The sequence below is a fragment of the Plecotus auritus genome (genome assembly GCF_963455305.1).
Source record: "Plecotus auritus genome assembly, chromosome: 3".
In the NCBI taxonomy this organism is placed as follows: Eukaryota; Metazoa; Chordata; class Mammalia; order Chiroptera; family Vespertilionidae; genus Plecotus; species Plecotus auritus.
The window spans coordinates 224,925,643-224,936,639 of record NC_137772.1 but is presented as its reverse complement, the minus strand read 5'-3'; the positions used below and the strand labels follow the sequence as shown (position 1 = coordinate 224,936,639).

General features: G+C 62.6%; 1 protein-coding gene across 4 annotated transcripts in view; it reads left to right on the top strand.

Moving 5' to 3' along the window:
• SHISAL1 (shisa like 1) overlaps positions 1-10,997 on the top strand; it is a gene marked incomplete at its 3' end in the record, with an annotated part of 100,862 nt that overhangs the window by 66,997 nt on the left and 22,868 nt on the right. For 3 of the 4 annotated variants that reach the window (XM_080660702.1, XM_080660703.1, XM_080660701.1), the window contains exons 3-4: positions 1,999-2,212; positions 10,524-10,845. In XM_080660702.1, coding sequence (XP_080516828.1) covers positions 1,999-2,212; positions 10,524-10,845 — 536 coding nt within the window. Of the gene's footprint in view, positions 1-1,998; positions 2,213-10,523; positions 10,846-10,997 lie in introns of those variants that run through there. The other variant, XM_080660704.1, reaches the window with a different exon arrangement.

Below are 10,997 nucleotides of genomic sequence, written 5' to 3'. Positions count from 1 at the left end.
CCCGCCTCATCCCTGCAGGTCAAAGCCAGGGTATGCCGTAGGCACCCCATTGGGCAGAGAGGACACGGAGGCTTGGAGCGGGCACCGGCTAGCCTGAGACAGAACAGCTAGTGAGGGCCAGGCCTCTGAACCCCGGCAGCGCGACCCTGGGGCGCCACCCCCGGTGCCCCGGCCTCCTAGGTTGCAGGTGGGCTCTCCCCTGTTCCCGAGGTGGGCAAGGACCCGGCCCTCAGCTTCCAGAGCAGAGCGCTGACCCCAGAGGCGCCCTGACCCCACAGCAAGGCTGGCCCCACGCCAGCCCGACTGAGCCCCGACCTGAGCCAGGTGCCAACTCTCTCTGTCTCTGCTGTCTCTCCATCTCTCTTCCCCTCTCTCTCCATCTCTGTCTCTCCATCTCTCCCTCTGTTTCTTTCTCTCTTCCCCTCTCTGTCTCTCCCTCTGTCTCTGTCTTTGCTGTCTCTCCATCTCTCTTTCCCCCTCTCTCTCTCCATCTCTGTCTCTCCATCTCTCTTTCCCCCCCCTCTCCATCTCTGTCTCTCCATATCTCCCCCTCCTCCATCTCTGTCTCTCTATCTCTCCCTCTGTTTCTTTCTCTTTCTCTCTTCCCCTCTCAGTCTCTCCCTCTGTCTCTGTCTCGGTCCCCCCATGCCCCCTGTTCACTGCCCTGCAGCGTGGCACCCCCTAGGCCAGGGCTCCCAAGCCCACGCCCGTCAGCGTCTCCTTCAGGGCTGCCCGCCCCTTCCCAGCCCAGCGCCTCTGATTCAGGAGGTCGCCGAGCGGCCCGAGAGCCTGCAGTTCCGAGTCCTTAGAGGATGCAAACGTTGAGACGCGCTCTGAGCCTCGTGTCCCCTGTGCGGTAGGAGCCCACGGGTTTCAAAGAGAAGGTGCGTCCCCCTGAGCCCACCCAGGGACCCCCGCACCCCAGAGCGGAGGCTGAAAGGGGGCCTGGAGCTCCCTGATCCCGAGACCTGGGACCCCCCTCCCGCAGTGGTCCTGCCCGTCTCTGCGGAAGAGGGTGCTGGACGTGGAGCGGGGCCCGGACCTCACAAGGCTGCCTGCCCAGGCCGCTCGCGGGCCAGCGCGGCCCAGCTGGGACCCCGGGAGCGGGGCGCGGGCGCTCAGGCCGTGGTGGTGGGAGAGATGCATTCAGCCAACGGGGCTTCCCAGGGTACAAATTAGTACAGCGACCCCTGTTGACCCCTGTTGCGGAGAGACGAATGAAGCTGGGCCAGCGCTCCAGGGTTCCCCATTGTTATATCTGTTCAGGCCTCCTCCCCTGTTTATCTCCAGGGGCGCAGCTGGCAACGGCCGTCCTGGGTCGGCAGCGGCCGTCCTGGGTCGGCAGCGGCGTGGGTGGCCAAGCAGGGGCCCCCTCCTAGGCCAGGGCAGCTGGCACTGGGGCGGGGAGGGCACGGGCAGCTCCTGGGGACCTTCAGGTCCAGGGCACTGCTTTTGTAGAGACCCAGGTGCAAAGGGGGTGTCCCTTCTCCACAAGGGGGACCGGGTCTTGCTACTCACCCCTCAGGCCAGCCTGGGCCTGTCGGCAGGTCCCCCCAGACCGCACTGCAGCAGAGATGGAGGCGTGCAGAGGGCTCCGTCAGGGCAGCCTGGGTGGCTTCCCGCTGCACCCCCTCCGCCCGAGCAGGCAGCTCACTGCAGGCCTCCGAGCCTCCGTTTCTGCATCGGGCCCACCTGACGGGGGAGCAGGTGCATTAAATGAGACAGAGCCGGTGAGGCCACAGTTCAGGTTTCCGTCTCATGGGCCTACTGTGTGCAGAGCGGCCAGAGAGGGTCCCAGGAGGCTCTAGATGTAGCCCCACCCATGGGAGCCCCCAGTCTTTGGGACACAGTGTAAGCAGGGCTGTCGTGATAGGGAGGGGGGCCTTCCTGCCAGAGGTGAGGCTGGCACCGGGCCCCCCAGGACAGACCCACCAGGCCCGCCCCTGGTGCTCAGGCCTTGGGGGAGACCCCACCGAGCCTGGCGACTCTCTTTTCCAGTCTTGTCCGCGCACTTCCGGGTCTGTGAGCCGTACACAGACCACAAAGGCCACTACCACTTTGGCTTCCACTGCCCCCGGCTCTCGGACAACAAAACCTTCATCCTCTGCTGTCACCATAACAACACGGTTTTCAAATACTGCTGCAACGAGACGGAGTTCCAGGCGGTGATGCAGGCGAACCTCACGGCCAGCTCCGAGGGCTACGCACACAAGTAAGTGCCGCGTCGGGCCACCCACACCCTGCTCGGGGCCCGTGGGGTGGCTGTTGGGTCACCCCTGCCAGGATGGGGGGGCCTGGAAGGGATCTGGGAGAGTTCAGGAGACCCCAGTTTTCTGGCCTGTTCTATCCTCTGAGCCTTAGCCTTTCCATCTGAGAAATGGGCACATAATGCCTACCTTTCAGGTCTGCTACAGAATTAAGGGAAGGCAAGTATGTGGAAGGCTTTTAGGCCAAAAGTACGTGGTCCTGGAATCCACAGGACCCAAGTTCCTTCCTTCCTTCGTTATTTGTTCCACAAATACTGATGGGTCTCTTGGCCCAGAGATGAAGCCGGCAGCCTCTTTCCTTAAGGTGATTCAGACACACCAGACCAGGGCCCGGATGGAGGGGACCATGATGAGTGTAAGGAAAGGAGTTCGCAGCAGAGCATCAGTGGGAATATGATAGACACAGCGTGTCTTTCTCTTATTGTGAGTGACACTGAGCATTGTTTCACATGTTTGAGAACCATCTGTATTTCTTTTACTGTGAGCCAGCTGTTCATGTCCTTTCTCATTTCCATATTGATTTTTTTTTGGCCGTCTTCTTATTTATTTACAGGAACTCTTTATATATGAAGGCAATATGCATTACAGATATTTTCTCAATGTGTCTGAGTTTGTGACGTCTTTTTTCCTCACGACTACTTTTTCATTGTTATGTAATCAAATTGTATCTAATTTTGTTTTCTGTTGTTTTTTCTTTAATGTCCTTTGGGTTTTATGATATACTGAGAAAGGCTTTCTCTACTCTGAGACTATTAAAATTTTTCTTTTTTATTTCTTTTATGTTCTAATTTTTTGCCTTCAAATATTTTTTCTGTTTGTTTTGTTAATCCTCAGCAGGGGATATTTTTTCCATTGCTTTTCAGAGATAGTGGAAGGGAGGGAGGGACAGAGAGAGAGAGAGAGAGAGAGAGAGAGAGAGAAACATCGATGTGAGAGAAACACATTGACTGCTTGCCTCCCGCACTCACTCCAACTGGGAACTGAACCTGCAATGTGGGATGTACCCTGACTGGGAATTGAACCTGCAATGTGGGATGTACCCTGACTGGGAATTGAACCTGCAATGTGGGTATGTACCCTGACTGGGAATTGAACCTGCAATGTGGGATGTACCCTGATTGGGAATTGAACCTGCAATGCGGGATGTACCCTGACTGGGAATTGAACTCACAACCTGTTGGTGTGCGGGCTGATGCTCCAGCCAACTGACCCACCCAGCGAGGGTCCGTTAATGTGTTTTAAAGTCTTCTTGGCTTACTTTCCATGGCTCTTTCCATGAACTCCAGGGTTAGCTTGTGTAGTACCCCTGACCCCCCCAAAAAAAATTCAGTTATTATTTTTTACTGAGATTGTGAATCCATAGATTAATTCAAGGAGAAGTGACCTTTCATGATGCTGAATATTCTTATCCAAGAACACGGTATGCTTTCCCATTTGTTCAAATTTTCTTCCAGTGTTTTAGAATTTTCTTCATATATATATATATATATATCTTTCACATTTATTCCTACATATTTCTTCTTATGCTATTATAAATAGGGTCTTTACTTCCACTACATCTTCCAAGCAACTGCTGTTAGATAAGACCTAACGATTACTACATGTGAGTTTTATGCTCAGCCACCTCACTGAAACTCCTTGACTTGGTGGTTCTTTTTCAGTTGTTTCTCGAGGGTTGATTATGCCATTTACAAACAATGGTAACTGCTTCCGGCTTTCCGATTTTTGTGCCTCATTCTTTTTTCTTGCCCAATCGTGTTGGCGAGTATCTCTAAAACAGTCTTTAAAATCGTCAGGCATTTTTATCATCTTTCTCAGTTTAACAGGGATGCTTTAAATATTTTCCTAATAACTCTGAGGCTGATTCTTGGGGTGAATATATATATTTTTTCATGGTAAGGGGACATCCACTTGGAAGGAGTGTTCATTGAGTGACGCTTGAAGAGATTAGTGGCACCCCTGGGAGGTGGTGGGAGGGAGGCTGAGTCCCACTCTCTCTGTGTGAGGTTGGGGCCTGAAGGCTCTGCCACCACGCCATGCCCACTTGGGGAAGCTGCCTGTCGCCTTTGGTCAGGCAGGAGATTGAACGCTCGTCCATTCTCCCCTCCTCCCACGGCGGCCAGCTCCCCAGCCTTCCTTCCTCAGATGCATGGATGAATATCTTCCCATCTTCTCAGGCCTCAGAATAATCCCGTGTGTGACATCACTCAGCAAGGCCTGCCTGTCCCTAGGGCTGCAATCAGGCCGGGAATCTCACCCAACCCTTTTACTAGTATAAGACCAACGACTGAGTCCCTGAGGGGAGCGGGCCAGGCAGGATAGGGGTGAGGACCCCGAAGGGCTGCAATTGCCGGCCAAAGGCCAGACAGAGGACAGGCGCCTGGCCAGGCAGCCAGCCTGCTCCGAGGCTCTGGCGACTGCGTCTGGGATCCGCTGCGAAGCCCACGGGTTTCCGTCATTCACGCATTCACGCGGACTTCACCCGGGGCCCCTTGTGGTCTCGGCACAGGGGCCCTGGCTGCCCCGATGGAGAGCTGACCACAAAACGGCGGCCTCCCCGGAGGAATGGCCATGCTGAAGGTCAGCAGTTGAGCTCGGCTCTTAGGCTTGGCGTGCGGCGGCATTACGGAGCGAGCGGCGTGGAGGGCTCTGTGCTCACCTCTCTCCTCCCTGCAGCCCCCCATCTTTCGCCCAGTGGCACGCAAGGAGGAGGAGGCTCGGAGAGGCTGAGTAACCTTCCTGATCGGGACAGCCGGTCAGTGGTGGGCCAGGAGCCAGCCCAGGTCTGGAGGAGGCAGGTTTGAGCAGGAGAGGTCCAAGGCGGGGACCCCCACCGCAGCCGCATGGACACTTGGGCCGAGCCTTCCCTGGGGGGCTGCCTGTGCATTCCGGCCCCACCAGCACCCTGTGTGACCATCAGCCATGTTTCCTGGTGATGCCAAGTGTGGGTGCAGGATCACCCCCAGGGTGAGAGCCTCCGCTCCGGAGGGATTCCTCCTTCCTGGTTCTCCAGCGAGCCCCCCGCCCCCTCCCTCACCACGGAGGAGGACGGGGGCCCAGTGGCACGGCACGGCCCCGTGGGGTGGTGGGCCCACTCCTCACCCGCTCGTCCCGTCACAAGGGCCCCTCGCGCCCCAGGAGGGAGGCGTGTGCCTGACCCCATGCGTGCGGGAGTGTTCAGGAAGGGGAGCCCCGTGGCCCCGAGGGCTGAGCATGTCCAGGTGGAGCCTGTGGCTCCGAGGGCGGCTGGAGATGAGCTGTGGGGTGGGACACGGCGCGGCGGGGCCTGCCGGCGGGGAGGTCCAGGTGGCCCTGGGTGTGTGAGGGCCGGGCAGAGGTCACCTCCAACGGGGCTGCCCTTTGCGCCTCCGGATTGGCATCTCCCGGGTGAGACACCTGTGTGTGAGGCTAACCCTCACAGCTGCTCTGAGGGGGGAGGAAGGCTGGGGCGCAGGCTGGTGTGGTCACCTGTTCCAACTCCAGGCAAGCCCCGAGGGCCAGGGGGCCCTGGCTCCAGCCAGTGGCTCTGCCACCCCCGGCGCATCTAGAAAGCCAGGCTTGGCCTGATGCCGGGGAATGCGCCAGGTCTCAGCCAAGAGGCCAGGGGTTCCGACATCGTTAATACCTGGTTCTGACACCTGGATGGGCCAGTGCAGCCTGACCTGGATCCGCACTCTGTGAAGATGCACGGGGTCCATTAGCAGCCAGGACCCCGCAAATCAGCCAGGAGCCGGGCCTGGAGGCAGGAAAGGGGGCCCTCTGATGCGGATTTATCTGTATTTCTGGAGGCGCAGAAGGGTTGGTTTGGGCTCTGGCCGCCTGGTGGGCAGGCAGGGCGTGAGGGAAGCAGCCCCATCCGGCCCACTGCCGGGCGAGGCGCCTGTCACCGCACCCAGCGGGGCCCTGGTGCTCCGTTCAGAGTGCACGCACCTCCCATGCAGGCTGCGGGCGGGAGGCGGGCAAGGCCACCCCCAGGGCCCGGCCCAAGCGTGGGAGTGCCTGTGCTGGGCTCGGCGGGGACAGGTGACGGGCACGAGGGGTCGGCGGTCAGTCGCCCTGGGGACAGGGATGGCGGGCACAGGTGGCGTGGCGAGGAGTCTTTGCAGGGTGTGGGTGTTCCTGCGCCGGGCAGACGGGGGTGGGCGCGTGGGAGAGGGTTTCTAAGACGACAGAGAGCCTCGAGGGGGGCGGGTGGGTCGTCACTCCCGTATGCACATGACACCTCGTCCCTAAAGCCGTCCTTTCCCAGTGCCCAGAGCTATTCCAGCCACGCTGGTGGCCAGCGCGTGCCAGCTGGCTGGGCCTGGGATCTGAGGGCCCGGTGCTCCGGGTGACCCCACCGGGCCGGTGCTGTGGGCCTATCGCCCCCACCCTGCTCGCCCCAAGCTCCAGTCCAGCCGCTGAGCGGGGTCAGCCGCTTCGGATGTTCTTATCGGGGCGCACCCCCATCGAGCCCTGTCAGGCACAGAGCCTGCGCGCACCGGGCCTTGCAGAGCCCGCGGAGGTGCCGGAATCCATGTCGCCTACTCGGAATCCGCCCCCCAGGCGCGGGGATGGAGACGGCGGACAGTTACCAGCACTGAGGGTGGCGTGAGGGGCGTCACACTAACGCGCTGCTGTCTATACAGGAGGTCCCGCCAGCCCGCCACGCCAGGGCTGCGGCTCAGGGAGGGTGAGAACCTGCGTGTGCTCGCACCGCGCACAGCGGCAGAGCCGGGCTGGAGCCGGGCTGGGCTGGAGCCGCGGCTGCTCTGGCCTCAGTGCTCTGCCTGTGAGCGGGATGGGGGGATGGGGGGGGACAACGATGGCAGTAAGGCCCCTCGCCTTCAGAGCAACGGCCACCTACAGCTGCTTTCATTACTGTCACTGCTTCTCGGTCCTGGAGGCTCCAGGCCCAGCAGGGTCCAGCGCCCCTCTGACCGCCCCCCCCACTCCCCCCGCCGGCGTCACAGACTCCCTCTCTGCAGGGCCGCGTCTGCAAACAGCTGCTCCTGCCTCCCCTCCCTGCTCGCCTCCCTCGGCCCGGGGCTGCTGCCATGGGAACCACTGAGGAAAGCGCGATGCTTAGAGCAACTCTGTGGGGGCCCAGGGGAGCCGGGGAGAGGGTGCTGGGCAGAGCAGTGGTGCCGGGCCGGCAGGCCCCCCTCTCCACGGGACGTCCACCCCAGGACTCCGGCCCCAGCAGCCAGGGGCCGGCCCCCCTCTCCGCGGGACATTCACCCCAGGACTCCGGCCCCAGCAGCCAGGGGCCGGCCCCCCTCTCTGCGGGACATTCACCCCAGGACTCCGGCCCCAGCAGCCAGGGGCCGGCGCCCCTCTCCGCGGGACGTCCACCCCAGGACTCCGGCCCCAGCAGCCAGGGGCCGGCCCCCCTCTCCGCGGGACGTCCACCCCAGGACTCCGGCCCCAGCAGCCAGGGGCCGGCCCCCCTCTCCGCGGGACGTCCACCCCAGGACTCCGGCCCCAGCAGCCAGGGGCCGGCCCCCCTCTCCGCGGGACGTCCACCCCAGGACTCCGGCCCCAGCAGCCAGGGGCCGGCCCCCCTCTCCGCGGGACGTCCACCCCAGGACTCCGGCCCCAGCAGCCAGAGGCCGGCCCCCCTCTCCGCGGGACGTCCACCCCAGGACTCCGGCCCCAGCAGCCAGAGGCCGGCCCCCCTCTCCGCGGGACGTCCACCCTAGGACTCCGGCCCCAGCAGCCAGAGGCCGGCCCCCCTCTCTGCGGGACGTCCACCCCAGGACTCCGGCCCCAGCAGCCAGAGGCCGGCCCCCCTCTCCGCGGGACGTCCACCCTAGGACTCCGGCCCCAGCAGCCAGAGGCTGTGGCCCGTGCCCTGGAGGAATCCCCACCCGGACACATGGATCTTCCCTTTGAACTGCGGCCGTGGACGTTCACACCTCTCCCCAGCAAGCCCTGGGTCTGGTGCCGCCTCATGGAGGTGGTGGCTGCGGGCGCCGCAGGAGGCGGCTGTGGGAGAGGCTGTCTGGCCGCCCCTCCCGCAAGCAGAGGCCCCGCCCGAGCACTGGCAGTGCCCGCACGTGCAGAGGCTGCTCCCTCGAGGCGGGGCCACCGGTGAGAGGAAGGAAGGCGCTCCGGGCCGAGGGCACCTGGGAGCCACAGAGCATCCCGGGCCTGGGTCCCGCGCCTGCAGGGGCCGGAGGAGGCAGAGGGAGCAGCCCATCTCACTGCCGAGGCCGAGGCGGGGCCGGGCGTGAGCCGAGCCGGGAAGATCCGAGTCTGGCAACTGAGCCCAGGACGGGCTTCCCACCATGTCCTCCAGGCCCAGGGACGTGCAGGGATTCTCCCGGCCACACAGCAGAGCCAGGCCAGCGAGGAACCAGAGCCAGGCCTCCCGGCTCCAGGCCTGGCTCCCGGCTCCCCGGCTCCCGAAAGGGTCCAGAGGGACCTGCCGTGGGGACCCAGGGCACGGAGGGGCCCGTCTAGTGAGAGCTGGGGCGGATCCCTCCCTGGGGGGTGTGGGACCGCAAGGCCTCCTCTGTCACCCGCCGTGCACACCCACCTGGACGGAGGCTGCCGCAGGAGCACCACGGAACCCCCTGCCACCTCCCTCACCAGGGAGGAGGACGGAGGCCCAGTGGCATGGCACGGCCCCCTGGGCAGCGTTGGAGTGATGGGTACATCGGTTCCTTTAAAAGCGCGGCCCCGGCCAGCTCTGCCCGGAGCACAGCAGCCGAACCACAGCGGCAAACCGGGCCCAGGGGACACGGCCTGGCCTGGCGGGAGGGCGTACTCCCCAGTCCGGCAGTCGTGGCTGGGCTGGAGGCCGGGGGAGGGGCCCGCCCATGTGGGGGGAGCAGCGTGTCTGGTCCCAAAGAGACTGTAGGAGCCATCTGAGAGATGGTATAGGCAGGGGAGGAAGGAGGTGGGGACGGGGAGAAGGCTGCCAGCAGAAGGCACCGCCCGTGCAAAGGCCGTGTTGGCGCGAGCAGGTCCCAACAGCGTCAACCCCCCCACCAGCCCTGGCCCGGGGGGCTCCGTCGGTTGAGTGTCACCCCATGCACCGAGGGGTGAGTGGTCGGGGCACATGCCCGGGTTCCGGGCTCCATCCCCAGTAGGGGGCTTGCGGGAGGCAGTCAATGTTTCTCTCTCATGGGTGTTTCTCTCTCTCTCCCGCTCCCTTCCTCTCTCTCTCAAATCAGTAAAAGCATAAACCTAAACAAACAAAAAACTTTGAGGAGGTAAACTTCCTTTCTGCAATAAGGGTAGCGTCTGTGCGTCTTTCCTTCTTCCAAACAAACAAACCACACCCTCCATCATTTCTGCTTCTGGAGGGCGGAGCAGCCCTGGGGCGGCGGGTGATGTTGGTGAATAAATAAGAAAAATGATGGAGGGACCCTGAGACCCGGGCAGAACACAGTCTGGAGTTGCCTGGTGACAGGGACTGAATGAGGAGGAGATGGAGGGGCAGCCAGGACCAGTGATGCTGGGTGGGGCATGGTGTGTAGAGGGGGTGTGTGTGTGGGGGTGTGAGACATGGAGCGTGGGGAGGGCGGCCGAGCTGATGCCCTGTGTCCTGGGCTCCTGAGAAGCAGGGAGACCTGGAGCAGGCTGGAAGGGGGCTGGCCCAGGGTGGGTGCCCGGCTGAGTTCCACGACACGTGGGGGGGGGGGTGCGGTGGCCCGGTGTGGGTGCTGAGGGGCAGGGGCACAGCTCTGGAACTTGGGTCGGTTTGTCCTAAGACCGCAGACTTCCTGCACTTGCCCTGGGCCCAGTAAGATGGGGAGGAGCTGGCATCCCAGGTGGCAGGGGCAGCATGAGCAAAGGCCCTGGGCTGGGCAGGCAGGGGGCACCCACAGAGACCGCTGGCAGGTCTGTGAGTAGCACCCATGTGGGGGGCATGAGGGTGAAGGCAGGGTCCACCCCATCCTGGGAGCCCCAAATGCCAACTGAGAATTCCTTCCAAAAGGGAAAATGGGACGGCTCCCCAGGTTCCCACAGTCTGGTGGAAGGCTTAACAGTGCCCCCCCCCCACAACAAAGGACTTGGGGTGAAGGGGGTCACTCCGGCTGGGACAGGGCCTGGGGCAGAGGACCAGCATGTGGGAGGAGGCAGACAGGGCCGGTGGGGGAGAGGAGGAGGAGGGTGGGCATGAGAAGAGGGAGCCAGGACTCCTCACTGCCCCTCCTCTCTGGGACCCCAAAATAGCCCGTGCCATGTTCTCCAAGCAGCCCCGCCGATTACCTGGGCCGAGCGATGGCTGTGCCCCCCTCTCAGTCTCTCTCCGTCTTTCCCCAGCAATTACACTGCCTTGCTGGGCGTGTGGATCTACGGCTTCTTCGTGCTGATGCTGCTGGTCCTGGATCTTTTGTATTACTCGGCGATGAACTACGACATTTGCAAGGTTTACCTGACGCGGTGGGGCATCCACGGACGATGGATGAAACAGGACCCGCGGCGGTGGGGGAACCCTGCCCAGGGCCCCCGGCCAGGGCAGCCGGCCCCGCAGCCCGCGCCTCCCCCGGACCCCCTGCCACAAGCCCCCCAGGCCGTGCACATGCTGCAGGGAGACCCCCACAGCCCGCCGCTGGTGACCTTCCAGAGTTCGTCTGCCTGGTGAGTGCTTGTGATGGGGTCCTAGGCTGCCCTGGGCCACTCTCGTCTTGGACCAGCGAGCTTGGGAAATACCCGATCATTGTTGCCGCTGTGTTTGCCTTGTCAACTACCTGATTATTTGCCAGGAAGGACCTGAGGTTGTTCATGGCGGCCACA